At 38.6% G+C, this 22,114-nt stretch overlaps 1 protein-coding gene and 1 pseudogene across 1 annotated transcript; both read left to right on the top strand.

Annotated features, from left to right (window-relative positions):
* Positions 1–10,155: 10,155 nt before the first annotated feature.
* LOC141611544 (uncharacterized) lies at positions 10,156–14,697 on the top strand. The gene is made up of 11 exons (XM_074430110.1): positions 10,156–10,333; positions 10,502–10,581; positions 10,839–10,944; positions 11,852–11,950; positions 12,060–12,125; positions 12,234–12,350; positions 12,629–12,703; positions 13,100–13,202; positions 13,834–13,881; positions 14,066–14,187; positions 14,294–14,697. Exons 1-11 carry the CDS (start codon positions 10,259–10,261, stop codon positions 14,393–14,395), a joined length of 993 nt encoding a protein of 330 aa, XP_074286211.1. The 5' UTR covers positions 10,156–10,258; the 3' UTR covers positions 14,396–14,697.
* Positions 14,698–20,121: 5,424 nt separating this feature from the next.
* LOC141613261 (uncharacterized) lies at positions 20,122–21,942 on the top strand (annotated as a pseudogene).
* Positions 21,943–22,114: the final 172 nt, after the last annotated feature.

The raw sequence follows: 22,114 nt of genomic DNA, 5'->3' as shown, positions 1-22,114 counted from the left end.
AATACCTGCTAAGACGGACTACTCACCATAAGGGATCACGGCAGACACACAAGACAAACAAGACAACCACACAAGGTCAGTAACTGAGGCAAGACACAACAATCAATCATCAACATACTACAAACACAATCAAACACACACACAATCACAACCACTCCAACCAATCTCCGTCACCGACTGTCCACTGAACCAGCCCTGCCAAAGGGGGACCGCAGCTGTACCCACCAAATCCCCGCTCATCATACCGAGCGATAAACCTTGTCCCATTAATGTGAACATCCCCTCCCGTGGCGGGTTCCACGGAGGGCGAAACTAGGGCGTGAAGCCACTCCCGCAAGTGACTCCACTCAGCCGAGGACGCACCTCGAGAACCACAGACAATCAGTCACAAACAGCTGTATCACAACAACGACGACCACAACGACAACAACAACAACCACAGCAACGACAACAACAACAACAACAACAACCACAGCAACGACAACAACAATAAATAACAACCGACACTCTAAACAACCAACAGAGACTGAGTAGGCGAACCTACCTTTAACCAAAAGCAGCGATTCCTCGATCAACCATACGACATTAACCAAGCAAGAAATCCCTATACAAACAGTATACAAGCCTATTACTACCAACACAACCCTACAAGGAACAACAAAGACAAAGATGATGATGATGACATACCTACGCATCCTAGATCGGCGTTAAGACCACTACCCGACTCAAGCAACCCATTCACAAGGCACTAACATCCTCAAAGGCTCCCATGGAAAGAATTAAGGTGAAGGGAAAGGAAGGAGGTGACATCTAGGTCTGAAAGAAGGAGGCGTAAATGATTTACGATTTCTCGAAACACGATTATAAACCCTCGCTGAAAAGACGCTACTCGATCGAGTAACCCACTTACTCGATCGAGTGGCCCCTACTCGACCGAGTAACCAAGCTACTCGATCGAGTAGCCTCTACTCTATCGAGTACCACTCACTTCTAAAGGCAATCAAGGCACAAGGTAACTCCGGCATGCATCACTAAGGGCTATTATCTTCCCCCCAAAGGTCGGTCAGCGTTGGTCAACGGGTCCCTAAAATGACGGGTATTACAGTCTTCCCCCCTTAAAAAGAACTTCGTCCCCGAAGTTCAACTCACCCTTCCCCAATCTCACGACAAGAATTTAAGGTTGATAGCACTGTTCTCCCGACACAGGTTACTACTCTCTAGAAGCATTACCCCACTACGTCATCATCATCATGTTCGACACACCACATACACCAACTTCTACAACCCACAACTTGAATTACCAACTCACAACATGTACCAACACGACCAACAACTATACTATTACTCCAATCATTTAGCCACGCAACTACGAGATTATACTTTCACTTGCACACAACTACCAACATCAAACATGTCACACAACGATCCTATTACACTGCGTGATTCAAACATTTTATTACCGTTCTCGACACACTTATCTCTTTATTTCTATCTTGTCATTGTAAATTACTTAACTTTTACTTAAACATACAAATTACTAATCAAAACAATTAAAATAATTATAACTTCATGCTAGAATTATAACAGAGACAACAGCTAACATTACAAACAAACAACGAAATCAGTATAGTATACAACAAAATTATTATAATATCGGCCTTTGCTTGTGAATGCAATAAAAGAAACCTTTATGTCACATCTATTCCCACAAAACATCATTTATAAGTCAAGCATGGACCCAAACATAACTAATAAGTCGACCCAAACATGTTACTAACCTTCAATAACCATTTGAAGTATCCAAATATGCAAAAATAGAAATAATCAAACAATTTATTTTTCGAAAAGTTGTTGCAACAGTTCTACTCGATCGAGTGTACTAGGTACTCGATCGAGCTGGACCTACTCGATCGAGTGTCTTAGCTACTCGATCGAGTAGTCCGAGATCAGAATACTTTTTAATTGTCACACCTCCAGCTACTCAATCGAGTGCGGGGCACTCTGTCGAGTGGCCACAGGTCAAATTACCGCAAAACTTCCTAACACAACACCAAAATATATAGATACAATCGCATAACCGCAAGTTGGATGATATCCCGACCATAAATCCTACCAACAAGTCTAGGAAAACTAATACGGCCTTATGGCCACCAATACAAATCGAACATAATAAGTACGAAATGGAATAAACTAATATCCAACACATCTAACAACCATAATCAAAAGAGGAAGAAAGGAGCATCACTCCTGCTGCTGTTGTTGTTCATCCATGACATAATCCTCCGCTCCGTCACCACCTGAGGTACTTGCCCCTGAAGTTCCAAGACCCGCATCATCCCCTGCTCCAACCTCTAGACTCACGTACCATGGGGTCAAACCGCCGTAAGGATAAGACTGAGGTGCTCCCCATGTGGACATATCCACCCCGTAGGAGTGGAAAACCCCGCTGTAGTCACCAACTCCCCTCCACCACACTGGATGCGGTCCCTCGGTCCCAATACCCTGAGTGTATGCCATCTCGTGCATGTTCTGGAGTGTCAGGGTAGAGGACACTCTCTCTGCCAGGTAGCTGTCACGCGTCGCCGGGGTATCAAGGTAAGGGTAACAAGGAAACGGGTGTTGTGTTGGTGTTGTCGGTCGTGGCTGTGTCTCAGCCATCCTCTCCCTCACACGACATGGTCCCCTCCCTATAATGGGTCTATCCTCTGCAACTCTCACATTTCTCTCCCTTCCTCGGCTCGGGCATAACCTGAAGGATCGTCTGGTCAATGAAATACGTCTATCTCGCCGGAGGTGCATCCTCATCCTCCTCCTCATCAGAATCGGCAGCTACCACGGTCGCAGCTAAAGGCTCAGTCGGTGGGAGGTGCTCAGGAGCCGGTATCTTCATCCAGCTCATGCCCCACACCCTCCATGCTAGGCTACCATCCGCCAAGGTTCTCAACCATTTCAAGTCGAGGAAATAATCTCTATCCATGGTAGGCACCGGGGTTACTAAGGGAACGTACTCGAAGGAACCCTCAAAGGAAGTTAGCTTTTCAGCTAACCGGGTAGCAATAGCACCACAACTCAAGATCCTAGTACTAGAGGAGGCCATCAAAGCAAGACTGGCACAAACCACAGCGGGAGCAATAAAGATCACCCTCTCAGTCCGCTCAGGGTTAAGGTAAGCCATCAGAAGCAACAACTCGTGGGAGTTTAACTTACTCATATCAGACCTCTCGTAAAGGAGACACGACACAGCACGAAGAAAGATCCTCAAGGTAACATGTTGCACATCGTTGATCAATATGTTACTAGCGGTGGGAGCTGATTTCCCGGTAATGCAGGGCATAAGGCGGCAAACCTCGCACTCAGACGGTATGTCACGAAGGGCATCCTTGGAAGGCTTAGCCAAACCAAGGTGGGAAGAAAACAGGTCCATGGTTAACATAAAACTGGCATTCACAAGATGGAACTGGATAGTCTGCTCAGTCGGCTTGTATTTAAACGAGCTCATAAACTCCAAGGTCAGAAAAGCATAAGAATGCTTCCGTAAACGGTATAGCCCAGTGAACCCCAAAGTCTCAAAAATATGACGGACATCCGTCTCAATCCCCAAGTCCTCTAAAAGGGTCGTGTCCACACAACGAGTCGGTCTCATCTTACGGGATTGTAAGGCTACAAACCTTTCCCATTGTGTAAGTCTACAAAGACCACAGAAGGATACTGCAGCATACAGTGGTACCTTTGGTCCACTACCCTCCCCAACTTCGGGCTGGGAAGCCCTACCCCTCTTACTTTGTCTGGTCCCCAAGTTTAGTCTCGGCATCTGTTTCAACATATAATTTAAATACACCGCATATATGTACCAAAACATACAAAGGACACATATTTGCTCATGAAAGGATCATCTAAGTACACACCTTCACCAACAATTCCCAATTGACAAGTAAAAATTCCAATTTTCAAAGTTCAGACGGTCTTCACAGCTGTGAAAATTTAACATAGTTATTATGAATTAACTCGACCACTACTACTTTTAAGACTCATACCTTCAAAACATACTCATATACCATCCAATTTTGCAATTACATGAGACGAATTTCAGTTTGGGGCACTTTTAAGACGGAGTTTTAAGACAAATTTTGAGGTGAAAATCACAAAAATCAACTTCCCACATGATATGTACAACATACACTACTCAGATTTCATCCTTCAACATGTAAAAGACAACCAAAAATCAATTCAATTTCTCAAACCCTAGAAAATTTAGTCACCAATATATGCAATTTCTATTTGAGTTTTGTATTATAAACAACAATAATCATAAAAGTGAAGCATCTAGATCATATTACAACAATTACAAGCAAATTTTCTCACATATAAATCGAATTTTAAGAGTTTTCTATCATCCTAATTGTTTCTAATTGATGAAAACATTAAAATAGGAAGAAAATTCATACCTTGATCAAATAGAAAGTGAAAGAACAATTATAAGCAAAGGAAATCACCAAATAAATCACCACAAGCACAAGATTTGAGAGCAAGATGACAGATATGAAGGTATTAGGGTTTATGAATGAATTAGAATGAAGAGAAGAAAGATGGGAAAAGAGTATAAGAATTCCGCAACCACCCGGGTACTGTAGCTTACTCGATCGAGTATATTGGGTACTCGATCGAGTGCCCTCTACTCGATCGAGTAGGGGCTATTCGGTCGGTTTTCCATAGGGAATTCCTACATCTTCGACGTCATAGCTTCCTAACTAGATCGAGTGAGGTCTACTCGGTCTAGTAGGCACTCATACTCGGTCAAGTAAGATTGGGTACACGGTCGGAATTACAAGATTAACTGAAGATTCCTGCAAAACAGCATCACGTGTCGATTCCAAACCAAGTTCGGAAGTCGTCACTGGTTATTATATTCATTCACATTATTCCACTACTACTCAATTGTATCGTAACGGTTTCACCAACTAAGATTCATATCATATCATTCTACGGCGAACTCCACACCACATTGTTTACCACATTATTAACTCGTTTATGTATACATCTAATGCATTATCTCATAGTTAAACCTTTATCTACTACTCCGCTAATAAACCTAAAATCACATTACTCTAATCACTCATTTAACATTAATTTTACAGGCATCATTCAAGTGTACTAGCAACCTGATTATGCTTCAACCTAAGCAACTAATCTACTCAAATTAATCACATCACATGCGGAAGCTTTCAGCCATACATGTATCACATTCATCCATTAACATTTGGTACTTCTCATTACAATTCTACAACTCTTTAACTATCATCATTAGCACTATTATAAAACTTATAGATCCGTATAGACACTATCATGACTAACGACTTCAAACAAACACAGTCATTACCACATTTCATATCGCATCACACATTTTTACTCTTGTCACATACTTCTATCGTATAAAACCTTTCACGTTCCTCATTATCTTCACACACACATACTAACTCCATCAAAACTTTACCATGCATGATTCTAACTTAACTATTACGCACATGCTAACTTCAACAGAGACTCGACCACAACCAATTCCAACATAATCACCATACACATAAGGTACATAGTTGCCGACTCAACATTCCCATACCCAGTGACTGGCTTAAGCACAATGGGGTCAAGATTTTGAAATGAGGGCGTCTACTCACCCAAAATCTAGCATCGTCTGGGGCTCCCATTATACATACACCAGGTCCATTTTATTAGGCTCACTACGTTCATTAGATCCATTTGTTACAGGTTCCATTATCGTCGCTCTGATACCACTTTGTGACACCCCCATATACCGAGGAGCCTTAACCAGACCTTCCTTAGCATATAAGGGCATCACCATCTCGGTTACCCGAGGCAAGTAATCATCAAAAGTCGATAGAAGAACAATTACAGTTATTTTACAAGTGTTACAGCCAAGCTACTAAATAAAGATACAACTCATCAACTATATACTACTGTCATAACTCGTGAGGACTCATCCCAGGCAGGACTCCAGCAACCATCCAAGACAACACCTGCTAATACGGACTGCTCACCATAAGGGATCACGGCAGACACACAAGACAAACAAGACAACCACACAAGGTCAGTAACTGAGGCAAGATACAACAATCAATCATCAACATACTACAAACACAATCAAACACACACACACAATCACAACCACTCCAACCAATCTCCGTCCCCGACTGTCCACTGAACCAGCCCTGCCAGTGGGGGACCGCAGCCGTACCCACCAAATCCCCGCTCATCATACCGAGCGATAAACCATGTCCCATTAATGTACACATCCCCTCCCATGGCGGGTTCCACGGAGGGCGAAACTAGGGCGTGAAGCCACTCCCGCAAGTGACTCCACTCAGCCGAGGACGCACCTCGAGAACCACAGACAATCAGTCACAAACAGCTGTATCACAACAACAACAACCACAATGACAACAACAACAACCACAGCAACGACAACAACAACAACCACAGCAACGACAACAACAATCAATAACAACAACCGACACTCTAAACAACCAACAGAGACTGAGTAGGCGAACCTACCTTTAACCAAAAGCAGCGATTCCTCGATTAACCATACGACATCAACCAAGCAAGCAATCCCTATACAAATAGTATACAAGCCTATTACTACCAACACAACCCTACAAGGAACAACAAAGACAAAGATGATGAGGATGACATACCTACGCATCCTAGATCGGCGTTAAGACCGCTACCCGACTCAAGCAACCCATCCACAAGGCACTAGCATCCTCAAAGGCTCCCATGGAAGGAATTAAGGTGAAGGGAAAGGACGGAGGTGACATCTAGGTCTGAAGGAAGGAGGCGGAAATGATTTACGATTTCTCGAAACACGATTATAAACCCTCGCTGAAAAGACGCTACTCGATCGAGTAACCCACTTACTCAATCGAGTGGCCCTAACTCGACCGAGTACCCAAGCTACTCGATCGAGTAGCCTCTACTCTATAGAGTACCACTCACTTCTAAAGGCAATCAAGGAACAAGGTAACTCCGGCACGCATCACTAAGGGCTATTGTCTGCCCCCAAAGGTCGGTCAGCGTTGGTCAACGGGTCCCTAAAAGAACGGGTATTACAAGAAACCCCTGAAAGAAATCATACTAAATAAACATGAAGTTGTTTTACTCGTGAGGTATGTTGCGTGTTGTTAAGAAATCATTGTAATTGAACTTGAAATTTAATAATAGGATGCTTTTTTTTACTTCTGATTGGTTGACCACTTTAAATCTTACCTGATAAGAGGTGAGGGTCTTCTTGTGGCGAAGAGAGATCGTGCTTGAACGAAATGTTTTTTTTTTTTTTGCTCAAATTCTTCATTGCTAATAGTTATATGTATAGACATGATTTGGCTCTTAGAGTGTAGGTTGTGACTTGTGAGTGTTTGTGTTTACAAATGTATTTTGAGGGAAGGAATGAAAAATTGAGTGAGAGTTTCTTCTTTCAAATATCTTCACAAGGAATTTGATCATGCTTTGATACTATATTCGTCATCAGGTCATCAAAAAGTCACTCAGCTTTTTTTCTGATCAAAATAAAAAGTTCTTTTACCGTTTATATAATACATATGTCAATTGTGTCGAATTTTCCATGTTACGAGTGTGCTATATAATCGCATGTACCTTTGTACTTATAAAATGCATTTAGTGGTGCACTCTTATGTAAAGTGTTTAAAAAAATCAGCTATAGAAATGATGACCAGTATATTTCGACAAAGTTGTTAACTTAGATTTATGAAGATAAATTATATATATGTTAAGTATAAGCGATGAAGATGATTATATTATCAACATGCCCTATTTGTGTGTGTTATAAGGTTGTAGAAAATTACTTCGTAGGACTTTTGTATAAAAGGAAACATAAATGGCTCACAAAAAATAAGGATACAATAAGTCTGATAAAATCAAGTATGTGTTCACTAAATAATAAGTAAATTGATATGGAAATCATATGTCTATCCGACTACAAGTATTTGCCACATGTATGCACAAGTATTTGCCACATGTATGCATTAGATATACCTTTTGTTTTTACTAATATATACTCTGTATATGGTAGTGTAGCTTTCATATGAAGTATACTTGGTATATTTTGTGATCTACTCTTAATGGTATGTCTCTTAAACTATAGGTTCATTTTTGCTATATAAATATGTGTAAAAAAATTTCCTTTCGAAATTACTGAAAATTTTCTATTTCAGACTCAATGAATACGTCTCGTTGTTTTTTAGAGGTTAACCTCACAATTATATTGAATGATGTCTTAAGCAAATCAAACTACCAATTGGAATCTATGTACAAGTTAAATGATGAGTTTAGGGCATAGGTTTAAACTTTAAACACATGAAACTGGAAATACCTCTAAATGTGTGACGTTATTGGAACATCTTCTAAGTTTATGCCCGATACAAAAGAACTTTGCTCGCAAAGCTTACAATTTATTTGCAAGACATATAAACTTGATGTTCTGAACTTAGGCTCTGTTTGGTAAAACGAGCTGAAAAGGTACCTTAAAAGTAAAAAACTAACTGAAACCTGAAAATGTAACTGATAAGGTAGTTGAAAATTAGAAGCTGATAAGCTGACTGATTATATAAAACAATGTTTGACAAACTAACTGTAAAGGTAGCTTATTTTGGTGAAATGACATAAAAGGATAAAATAATTATTTACTATATTATGGATTGAAGGGGTAAAAAAGTAATATAACATAGAATAAGGTACCTGAAATCTAAAATGCTACCATATGTAGCATTTCATTTCAGGTAGTTTATTTGGCTAATAAGTTACTAATGAAAAACTATCAAAATAATAAGCTACCTAAAATTTTTGACAAAAAAGTTACTTTAGTCAAAACAGGTACCTGAAAAGGCATGTCAAACAGAACCTTAAATTACTATGACTAAGTAGGGCTGAGCAAAAAATATCCGATCCGATATTTTTTCCGAATCCGATACGAAATCCGGGAAAAAAATCTGAATATATGGATACCATTTAAATTGGATATCCGATCCGATTTTTTCCGAATAAACTGGATCGGATGCGGATTGTGATTTTCTTAAAACCGGATATCCGAATCCGATCCGAATTTTAAAAATTTATATATATATATATATATATATATAAAAGGAAAACTTTATGTTTAGTTTATGCGGTTTTAGACTATTTTGAAATTTATAATAAAGACTTGTAATTTATGCAATTAATACTTATAGTTTATGCGATCGAGACTTGTAATTTACGCAATCGAAGACGTTACCTTTTTTAGTGGGTTGCAAAATGCGAAATGGACCAAAATTACCTTTAGTTTTAGCCTGCCAATAGTTAAATACCACCAGCCTCAGTGGAATTTTTACTGTGCATTTAAATCCGGATCGAATCCGGATTCCGAAATTTGAATCTCTGAATTTTAGGATTCCAGATTTTCGGATATCCGAATTATTCGGATCGGATGTGAAACAAGAAAAATGAAAATTTTACATTCGGATATCCGATCCGGTTTTGAAATCCGGATCCGATATCCGGTTTTGCTCAGCCCTACGACTAAGAACAATTGAAACATAAGTAACACGTATTGGAACATAGATACATTAAAGCCAATGCTTCAAATAGTTTCGGAAACAGTTGAAAGATTATTGTCGTGCAACGACGGTAATGGATAACATATTTCACATGAAACTGTTGTGTAAATAGAAGCATAACCCCGAATGTACAATGCATGTATTTTGTATATTGCAAATTTTGTTTGAATAAGACATATGTTCATTTTATATGTCTTTGAATCGTTTTACAATTTCGCGAAAAAATCAAGAGTTGGATGCCTACGCACGCGGCATTCCAACTAGTATTCTTAAAAATAAATTAACAAATATTTAATCTTTTCACAGATTTCCTATCACAGTCCAGATCATTTCGAGGTCGTGTCAGAGTGTTATCAAGTTAGTTAGAGTCTTAGAGATAATGACCATTATACATCAACAACATTTGGGTCGGATCAATTTGAATTGCATGTCAAATTCGTATCCTCTATTCTGATACAAATTGGGTACGGGTCGGTCAATTTTGCCGAGTCTGTAAATAAAAACTAGCTCCAGCCCAATTAACTGTTACTACAATGGTAAGTAACTAAGTACGTGAAAGCCCAGATATCCAAAGTAGTAGTGCAAATTTCCACCATCCAAAATTTCTGGTTAATCATCTCTCTTTCACAAACATGGCTTCCTCCATTGCAGTGATAACGCCATGCTCCTCCCGCACTTACTCATCACATTCTTCACTCCATGATAAGGTTCTCACTCTCTGCACTTTCTATTCTGTCAATCTTCTTTCAAGCTTGTGACGTCTCATAACCGATTTAAATAACGATAAAAAACAAAAGGGGTTGTGAGATGTCACAAGCATGTGACCGTCACAAGGAAGACTTGCTGATTTTTTTTATTTTCCCGGGGAATTTCAGAGTGCATTGAAACAAACTTGCAAAAATGGACTTTTCAACTTGAATAATCTGAAGCAATGTTCTCTCTTATTGAAACCCAGGTGCTATTTTCATTCACTTTTTATACATTGTTGCTCATGGCATATAGCGGTCTTATTTGAATATTTATGTTGTTATTAGTGATTACGAATTGCCAAATTTCGTCGATTTCAATTGCAGTTTTATTGCTTCATGTCTGTTAGTTTAAGCACCAGTAGTTTATGTATGCTTTGATTAAGAAAATTGAAGTTTTGATTACTGGATGGGTGAGCATTTCATGGTAAAACCGTAAAAGGTGTTGTTTGGGTATATTAAACAGGAGAAATTTGGTATGTGCAGTCAGTCGAGATGCCGAGGAAGCATTCAAGAAGACGGTTGAAGTTGATAGGCTTATCGATACTTTAAGAGATGCCAACCCTAACAAAGTGAGCCTTGCTCGTCACATAATCTTTAGTTTGCTGTACTCCATATAGCCTCAAGCTCCTTAAACTTTGTTACTACCTCTATTAGGAGTCTAGCACTAGCATTGTCTTAGGTTCGAGAACTGAGACTCCACTTCGAACTGAAAACTAGTCCTATGACCCTAATTTATGCAACAATAACGACGACATTATCCTACTGTATCAAGGGCTTCAACATATGGCTAAATAGGGATGTTTAGATGTACATAGTCTCACCCCTGCATTGCTAACAAAGAGAGGATGTTTCCGAATGATCCAAAATGAAAACTGCATCATGAATTGCGTCGAATGACTACTACTTTACAACTAAGAAAAAAGAAAGATCCATAGTGTGTACCAATTTGCTTTATACCATCATAATCAAGACCCAAATAATAATGAGTCTTTGGCTCCATTGGATATTGTAATGCAACCGATTATGAATTGTAATATATTCTACACAAATTCATACTTGTGACAGCCACAAGTTATGACGACGCTCACAACCGATTTAAATAATGTTAAAAAGGAAATGGGGTTGTGACTACTACTCATTGTTCACTTATAAAGGGATCAATTGATATAAGGGCTGTTTCTAAAGCACTTTTCAAGCTTAAGGATTTGATTTTTTCGTGGTGCCCTTCTTAAAGCACTTTTCAAGCTTAAGGATTTGAAAAATTGGACAAGTTCAATCAAGGTGTTGCATTTTATTTACACAGACACTTGACAATGCACATTTTGAAAAGGATTTGATTTTTCGTGGCTTTAACTTTGTTTTCGACATGAGTGATATTTACTCACTGTTCTGTGTTTAGATGAGTGGATCTTTATTTCAGGTTTCACTGATCAAATTTTCTTGTGACTAAATTTGATTTACTTTTAAATTTAACAGCTTCCTCAGCTAGTTGCTGAGAATGTTCTTGCTTTCAACGAGGGTTTCTGGATTCGTCTTGCTGCAAGGACTGAGACCTGCAAATCGGAGGATGATAAAGCATGGTTTTTTATACATGATTTTGATGATTTTTTTTTCCACAAGTGATAGTACGTTTTGGACATACAAGCTTATTTTTCTTCTCAAATATTTTGTTGATCATATTTAGAAAGATTATGAGGAACTAGCAGCAACGCTGATGAGCACAGTGGACCGTCTTGTTCATAAAACCAAGGTACCAGTTTTATTTCTCCATCCTCACTCATATGTTTATGACTGCTATTTAATCCCTGCACTTCTACCTGTTATTTGCAAACAATGTTGATCACAACTTTTAATGTAGGAGAAAATTGAGTCAGCCACTGATGTTCTAAAGTCAATTCTCAAACATGTGGTGGGTGATGAAGAGGAAATTACCTGGCCACCGAGAGATCCTCAAGCTCTTAGTCGAATGGAACAGGCAAGTCTATCTGGTATTCTCATCTCTGATAAAATAGTTCGTGTTTTCATGTGTGAATTTTGTCAATTGGTTTCCTCTTATCCTACACTTCACTGCTAGTTGCTTTTCAATGTAAATTGTGCATGATCAACCATATATATTTGGTTGACGTCCTCTATCAGAATTAGTGCGGTTGTCACTATGTTTCGTCTTGGTTAGAAAAGCTAGTTGAGATTTCTGATAACTTATTCTACCTGATCTGCAGCTATTAGTAAAATTAATCAAGTTATTTACTGCAGGAGCTTATTCATAGAGAGCAAGAAGGATATCTTGATGAAGGTTTCCTCTCAGAAGTCAATGCACAACTACGGCAAGTGAGTATCTTTTCTTTTACGTGTTCTGTGTTAAATGCTCTTGCACTGTACCATAGCCGTAAGACGCAATATGTGTCAATTGGTTATGGTGTGGTCTTGTAGATACTAACGGTGGAAGGGATTCCTTATGTGGTGACATGGTGTTATTGAAGTCCAAATTTCATGAAATTTATCGTAGGGACCCAAGTGCTTCTTTATGTGTTTGGGGGCATCCAAATGATATTACCTCTTGTTTTACTACTCCCTCCGTCCCAAACGTTTGTTTACATTTGATTAATATACTCCTCCCAAAGAATTAAAAAGGTAAATAAATGATTGAGATGGATGGAGTGTATTAAAAAGACAACAATCGGTAAAAAGGAGAAATAATGTGCTAGTCCATCTTTCTTTTTGCAGGCAAAAGAAGATGTGGATAAACCAGGCCTCGTGGCTATGTTGCAAAAAGTCTTGCAATTCTATGCGTCAAGAGTCCTTTCAAAACGTAGTTACGCCAAGAAAGGTATAAACCTACACCTCGGAAATTAATGATGGATGACAGGACAATCAAACTCATCTGAAAGACACCGGCCATCAATTTATACATCCCATCCTTTTGTTTACTAACACATCTAAACTTTATACGAAACCTTTCCATTAGTTCATCTCTCAGTGGATTGGCCTGGTGTACTCGAACTACTTTATTAGTTGCTCCTTGCTAGATCAGTGCTGCATGGTTCAGTTTCCGATTTGATTAGGGAATAAATTCGGATTTGCAGAATGGTTCTGGATTCAATTCTAAAGACTGTTTCTTCTTTACAGTATGGACAATTCAGTTAAGACTGTTTGAGAATCGGCCGACCCAACCCCAAACCATGCATTAGTGAGCTATATATGGACTCTTCTTCTCTTATTCTTAGATGACTGCAGTTTTGGCTTTCATATCTCTAAATTGGAATTTCCTGTTAACATCTGTTGCTTTCGAGTATATCTTTTTGTCATAGAGAAGTGGCCAGAATCCCTTCAGCTTAAATATATTGCTCAACTGTTTTGGGACTATTCAGCATTCTAGAACCCTTCAAGTTCAGCTGATTTTTTGGGGTCTGCCTAAAGTCCCTATAGTGAGATCTGATCTGCGAATGTGATGTGCACAGGGAATGAAATTTTGAAAGCAGAGCAGTTGCTTGAGTCGATTATTTCAGGTACTCTCTTTTTTCATCTACATAGATCCCTATCACTGGTTTTTTCCCCTTTGGTTACCTACGGTTGGGCTAATTTCATCTTGGTGCCCTGATGTTTCAGTTTCCCTCGTATATTTTCTTATGTTTTTTCTGCTTTCCTCTATTATGTATTTCATAAATGAACATTACAATTTTACAAATGCAGCTCCAGAAAATGAATGGAATACACTGTTGATCAATGGCCTGACAATTGCCAAGGGAGAAGTTACGCCTGAAGAATTCAATTCTGTGATCAAGAAACGAATAGAGCGAGTGTTGATCCGAACAGTAAGGAATAAACATTCTTCATACAACTGTGTCCTGTATGTCATTCTCTTACAGTTTTACCTACTTCAAAGACGCTTCTTGAGTTATTCTTTGTGTTCGCTCTCAGGAAGGAGGATCTTACCAACAGCGTATTCTCACAGAATACCTCAAAGGCATACAATCGAGAACTGACGAAATTGTGCAGGCCCTCCAAGGAAACACACAGTAGATGTCTCTGATGCCAATTAATCAGATTCCCAAGTTCATGAGGCCTTTGAACGATTTTGTTGTCCGCGAATGTATGAGTTGATTTAGCACCGCCTCTGTAATTATTTGTTCATCCCTCTTGCCCTTTAAATATTCCTTCCGTTTTCTTCTTATCCTTTCTTTACTTTCCTTATTAATTTTTCAAAATTACCGAAGTATCCTGATGACCACTGTCTTCAGAAGTTATTCGCCACGTGAAAATAGAGAACAAAGAGTCTTGAATACCATAATTTCCGTTTTTGCTTATCAAATTTTTTGCTTGTATTCCTTATGGTTAAGAATCATTCCTGTTAAAGCTCTAGAAATTCGGCGATCAATGCATTATGTATTATACATTCTGGCTTGACAACACTACGGCATTTGGCATGCAGCCTGTCCTTGTAGCGTGGAAGTATTGTATAGAAAAGTTTCACTCCGTAATCGTCTCAAATACTCTGGTAAATAGCGCGGCTAATGAGTATTAGGACAATGCTACCGTATAATTGTCATTCCAAAATTTTTGCCAAAAGACAAAAAGCAAGTTGGTTTTGTCTAATATAATTGTAAGGTACAAGATAGCTAGTTACATACTTACATAAAGGGTGAGAACAATAATGTGAGTTTATGCGACAATAAACATTCAAGTTGTTTTTGAGTTTATGCGACAATTTTTTTATGCGACAATTTGAGAGTTTATCCGAGGCTAATGAAGTTGTTTTTTTGAGTTTATGCGACAATTTGAGTTTATCCGAGGCTAATGAAGTTGTTTTCAAGTTTATGGGACAATAAACATTCAAGTTTGAATAGGGTATGGACAATTTGAGTTGCCCTTTAAATTCAGGTCATCTATTTGGGTGTGTGTTGATATATGTTGGGTTATTGAAACGGATCATTCAAGTCAAGTTAGTTTTACTAGGTCTTACACTAATTAATCTAAACACCAAACACAAACTAAAATATTACTCCGTAAAAGAAGGGCAAAACGGGAAATTGATGAAAAAAAGGAGCATAACGACTAAAACTAGATGCGTGATATAACAATAGATGGAGAACTCCTTTGGCACCATCTTACTGTTATCCTTATGCAGTGTATCCATTGTACTATAGTTCATAATGCTACCAATCATAAGATGGATATTTTTATGGTTTATGGTTGTAACTCTGCTAAGGATAGAGAACTCCTTTAGCACCATCTAACTGGAATCTCTATTTCTGCTATAAATTGGATAATTCTTGGTGACTTTAACCTTGTGAGGGATGCTCTGAAAGAATTGACCCTCACCCACCTAAACCTTCTGAAATTCTTGACTTCAGCAATTGCATAAGGGATTGTCAACTGGATGATTTAAGCACTAGTGGATGTGACTACTCTTGGACTAATAAGCACCATGATGGATCAAGAGTGTGGTCTAGGCTGGATAGAGCTTTAGTCAATCACAATTGGATCCAACAGTTTCCTACTTCAAATGTTGTAGTTCTTACCCCCGGGTATTTCTGACCACTCCCCTTTAATTTGGTTGTTAATGTTTTTGAGGAGCAATTGGTAAGGAAGCAATTCAGTTTCCTAAATTGCTAGATTGACAGTCCCAACTACATCACTACTGTCACTAATGGTTGGTCCAAACCTTGTTCTGGCTCTCTCATGTACATCCTATTCAGGAAGCTATCTTTTGTTAGAACTGAACTGCGTAAACTGCACAAACAGGAATACAATGGCCTTACTGAGAGGGTAACTGATGCTGAAACAAAGCTTAGAGATTGTCAACTGCGTATTAATGCCTCACCTTGTGATCATAATTTACTTGATGAGGAAGTAGGTCTAGTGGACATATACAAGACACTCAAGAAAGCTGAGTTAGCTATGCTTTACCAAAAAGCAAAAATCTCGGGGATTAAGTCTAATGACTGCTCTTCTCGCTATTTTTTTGCCAAAATTGCACAAAGAAAGCAACAGAGTATAGTGGGCAACATCTGTAACCATCATGGTGATACTGTTATTGGAGTTACTAATGTCAATGCTGCTTTTGTGGCTTACTACCAGCAGCTCTTGGGGACGCAGCATACTATTCAGGAGCTTGACAGGGAGTTTATTGCTACTGGTCACTGTCTGCCTGTTGAGGATCACGCTGGCCTGTGTGTTCCTATCACTCCTGCTGAAATTAAGAAGGCTCTTTTCCATATAGGAGATAACAAAAGTCCAGGTTATGATGGGTTTTTCTGCAGGGTTCTTTCAATTTGTCTGGCCTCTAATTGGTGATGACTTTATTAAAGCTGTCCAGTCTTTCTTCAAAACTGGTAAACTTGCTAAGCAGGCTAATGTCACTATTCTTACCCTTATCCCTAAGAAGGCAGTTGTCTCCTCTGTTAAGCATTTTCGGCCTATTGCCTGTTGCACTATTTTCTACAAGACCATTAGCAAAGTACTGGTTGCTAGACTTAAGCCACTACTGCCTAGATTGGTTGGTACTGAGCAAGGGGTCTTTGTTGAGGGGAGAAACATTTTTGAAAATATCATGATGTCTCAGTCCCTTATCAAAGGCTATATTTAGAAATCTATTTCCCCTAGAAGCTTAATTAAAGTCGATATCAAAAAAGCTTTTGATTCTGTGCAATGGAGATTTATTGCGGATGTGTTGCAAGCTCTAAATTTCCCTGGTCTTTACATAAAATGGATCATGGGTTGCATAACTAGCACCTAGTTTACTTTGAAGATCAATGGTGGGCATGCTGGGTTTTTCAAAGGGGAAGGGGGCCTCAGGCAAGGAGACCCCTTGTCTCCTTACTTGTTTGTCCTTGCTATGGAGATTCTCTCTCGATATTTGAGAGTTCTTAGTGTTAAGCCACAGGTAACTTACCACCCAAAATGTGCTAGAGTGAAACTTAATCACCTTATATTTGCAGATGATCTTATGATCTTTATGAGAGGTGATGTACCATCTGTCCAGGCTGTTGCTCAAGCTCTACATTTCTTTGATTCCATCTCTGGATTAGAGCCAAATAATGAAAAGACAAATATTTACTTTGGGGGTGTATCTGATGGCATTAAATTGATGATTAAGAACTTCACTGAGTATTCTGAGGGGACTTTTCCATTTAGATACCTTGGTTTACCTCTGTATGACAGTCACCTTCATGGTCATATATATGATGCTCTGATAAGCAAAATCCATCAGTCTATTACCCATTGGACCACCAAGCTCCTCTCTTATGCTGGTAGACTTTAACTCCTGAACTCTGTTCTTTTTGGACTGGAGTGTTACTGGTGTAATACTTTACTTCTACCTGCTGGTCTTTTGAAAACTCTGAATAGGCTTTGTAGGAACTACCTATGGAATTCTAAGGAAGGACAACACCGTATGTATATGAAGAGTTGGCAATCCTGCTGCTGCCCCAGGGAAGAAGGAGGTTTCAATATTAAGGAAGTCCTCTCTTGGAATAGAGCCAACATCTGTAAATGGCTCTGACAAATCTTGTCTAACACTACTTCTGTCTGGGCTACTTGGCATTCTGTCTATAATCTCAAACTGCAAACCATTTGGACTGCTGGGATTGGTGCTCATCACTCTGAGAGCTGGAGAGCCTTACTGCACACCAGAGATCACCTCCTAAAGTTCTTTGGTACTGCTGCTAATGCCACATCTGCCCTACTCAGTTGTGTGGATACCAAGGGCCAATTCAGGGTTGCTAGGATGTATGAGCAGTTGAGGACTAAATTTCCTAAGGTGCACTGGGTCAGAGTTGTTTGGAATAGTACTGTTATTCCTAGGCATAGTTTCATTGCTGCTCTTGTTGTACAAGCTAAGCTTCCTACTGTGGACTGCATCACTAAAAGGGGGTTGTGTTGGGTGAATTGGTGTATTCTTTGTCGAGCGGCCAGTGAGAGACTCACACCCATCTATTTTTCAAATGTGCTTTCTCTAGGGATTTATGGTGCAGTATGCTCACTTGGATGAGAATTTCTGGACGCAGTATGAGCCTAAGACATGAACTTAACTGGTCCAATGCAAGGTATGCTAGGAAACATTGGAAAATGAGTTGGTTTCGTTGCTGCCTTATTGCTACTACGTATGCTATTTGGCAGGAACGAAACACTCGTTTATTTTCTGGCAAGGAATCTTCTCCACATGCTTTAGAAATCTTCAACTTAACATAGGAGTTAAATTGCTTGATAAGAATAGATCTGTTAATGACGAGATGATTGATCATCTCAATGCTATTTATATTTAACTTGGCTACTCTTTGTAAGAAACTATTCCTATTTTCTTCACCCCTTAAGGATGAATAAAGATAGGATAAACCTTTCTTGCAAAAAAAAAAAATATACTCTAAATAATTCAATTTAAAACCTCCAACGAAACAAAAAAAACTCCAAACTTTTGCATATCATTCAACTACTCATAAACTCAGGGCACTAGCAATAGAGGTTTGTCATGGGTTTATAAGATGACATGTCAAGGTTTGTTAACAAACCTTCTATTACTAGACAAAGGGGTTGGGGTTTGTTGATAGGAATGGTTACTAAATAGTTTACGGGTTTGTTGAGTGAGTTGTCCATAAAATCTGACAAGTAGTGGCCCCTACAATTATAAAGCAACGGCTATTTTGCATGCAACAGCTATATTTTTCACATTATCCTATATACTACTGCATTAACCCATGGGTAAAAACCTCTTAAAATTACAAAGCAGATATTATTAACAAACCCACCCACCATTTGTGAATGATGGACGACAACTACAAAGCATATGGTGATTTGCTTAAGTCTTCTAAATCTTCTAATACCCCTTCACAAATACCAGAACAACAACCTCATCCTCCTTCCCAAATTAAACCAATTTTATTACCTCCCCATGATTATTCCCAATCAAATCATCACCCATATCCTATTATTTATCCATATTCTCCATATCTCCATCCAAGTATGGGTCCATTTGGAATGCATGCAACTACAACCCGAACTCCAAATCCTTGTCCTAATTTAATGGAGCAACGAAGGGAAAGCATTGAAATTTCCGAAGTGCCAGAAGTGCAAGTAGCTTCTACTCAACAAGGGTTGGATAATATTGCAATAGATGATGATGTCGATGACGATGGAGGGAGCCAAACATGGACCATTGAAGATCAGAAATGTTTAGCAAATTCTTGGAGTGTTATCTCACAAGATGAGATCCATGGGAATCAACAACACTCCCATCAGTTTTGGAAGAGGGTCACTGACTATTTTAATAAGTGGAACAATTCTCTGATTAAAAGAATCCCAAGTACAGTTAAATCTTACTACTTTCGGGTTAACCCCTCCATTAATGAGTTTAATCAATTTTACAATCAAATATATAACCAATATCCGAGTGGGTGGTCGGAAGATCAGTTGAGATTGAGTGCTCATGAGTTGTATTCCAAAGTTCCTAAAAAAGGGAGGAATGGAAAAAGTGTTAAGAGACATTTCAATTTGGAACATATGTGGGCAATTTTGAAAGAAAATCCCAAGTGGAGACGACAAGCCCAGCCCGAAGGGATCAATAATTCTTCTTTAAAAAGATCGTCATCTAATTCCGAAACAAACATTGACATAGAAGATGAAGTTCGACCAATGGGTCAAAAGAAAGCAAAAGCTCAACGAGAAAAAAAGGAAAGAATAGAGGAAATGAAGATTCATTTGAAGGTAAATGGAAATTTATGGAAGACAATCAAGCAGAGAAGATTAAGGTTATGAGAGAATTAACAGAGGGGTTGAATGCAAGTGTGAAGGCTAAACAAGAGGAAGTGAAGGTAAAAGAGTTGGAATTGCTTTTTAAGGATACAAGTAGTATGACCTCTTTACAACTCCTTGTTCATGAAAAAGTTTGTGAAATGATTAAGAAAAAATATAATTTAGGCTAGATTTGTGATTAATGATGGTTGTCTAATGCTAATTTGTGAAAGAGTAATGATGCTAATTGGAATGCTCATGTAAAACGTACCAAAAGTTTGTTTAATTTGGTCTACTTCTATTACTGTGGCTTCTTAATTTACATTTAGTGTGAGAACAAATTTATTTGTGTGAGACGATCACGCAATAAATTATTGTGAGACGGTCTCATAATAAATTTATTTTGAGACGGCTTGACATTAGATTTAGTGTGAGACAGTCTCTCAATAAATATAATGTGAGACGGTCATTCGGATAAATTTAGTGTAAGACGGTCTCTCACAATAAATTTACTCTCGCAATAGATATCATTGTGAGACGGTCTCACAATAAATTTGGTACAATATTGCCTCTCACAATAAATTTGGTACAATATTGATCAGACGGTAGTTAATACATTTACTGTCATTAATTTGACGGTAGTTTGATACCATAAATCTGATGGTAGTTTTATACAATAAATTAGATTGTAGTTTGGTTCATTTATTGTCATTTAAGCAAATACTCCTTCCACTATATACGAGTCTTTTGTCATTAAAAAAATTCACCATAAAAATCCGGTGTATACACCTAATATGTTCCGACGAAGATTTCGAATGAGTAAAGAGTTATTTGTTCATATTGTTCAAGCATTGGGAAATCATTCTACTTACTTTCAAATGAGGAGTGATGCATCCCGGAGGCAGGGAGTTTCTACCTTACAGAAATGCACAGCTGCTATACGACAATTGGCTTATAGAACCCCACTAGATAGTTACGACGAGTATTTACGTTTGGGTGAAACTACTGCAAAAGAAGCTTTGTACGAGTTTTGTCGAGGGGTCATAGCGGTGTTTGGCGAGAGATATTTAAGGCGACCCAATGCAAACGATGTGCAGCGTTTGTTTCATATTCATGCTGAAAAACATGGTTTTCCCGGCATGTTAGGTAGCCTTGATTGTATGCATTGGGCATGGTCTAGTTGTCCGGTTGCATGGGCTGGCCAATTTACTCGAGGTGATCAAGGGTGTCCAACAATTATGTTAGAAGTTGTTGCCTCAAATGACTTGTGGATATGGCATGCCTATTTTGGGGTTGCCGGCAATGTTCTAAATCAGTCTCCATTATTCAATGATAATGCACTACAAGGATTTGCTCCGCCAACCGATTTTACTGTTAGTGGAACCGAATACAAACAAGGGTATTATCTAGTTAATGGTATTTACCCGGAATGGGCATCCTTTGTTAAAAGTTTTTCACCTGCTCAAGACCCAAAAAGGATCTTATTCAAACAAAAGCAAGAGTCTGCAAGAAAAGATGTGGAACGAGCATTCGGAGTCCTCCAATCTTGATGGGCAATTATTCGAGGTCCATGTAGGATATGGCATCGAAGGTTAATCAAAGATATAAAGTATGCTTGTATCATATTACATAATATGATTGTCGAGGATGAAGGTGCAACAATAAGCGAGTGGAGTGATGAGGGATCATCCACGTCATATCCAACTAATCACGGGTCAATACAACAATTTCGAGACAACCTTCAAAAGCATGTGGAATTACGTGATAATGAGATACATCACCAACTTCGAGCTGATTTGGTAAATCACATTTGGCAAAAATATGGAGGAAATAAAGACTAATTATTGATTTTACGAGGCAATTTTTATAATTATCATAAATCATTAATCATAAATTCTTAATTTATATAATTTTTAATCTAATACTAATTATGATGATGGATTTGTTTTAATGTTTAAAATTTGACAAATGTATCCAACATATATATATGAGGGAAAGAAATGGATAATTTTA

The sequence above is a fragment of the Silene latifolia genome, chromosome 11 (genome assembly GCF_048544455.1).
Source record: "Silene latifolia isolate original U9 population chromosome 11, ASM4854445v1, whole genome shotgun sequence".
In the NCBI taxonomy this organism is placed as follows: domain Eukaryota; kingdom Viridiplantae; phylum Streptophyta; class Magnoliopsida; order Caryophyllales; family Caryophyllaceae; genus Silene; species Silene latifolia.
This window is presented reverse-complemented; position numbering and strand designations above follow the sequence as displayed.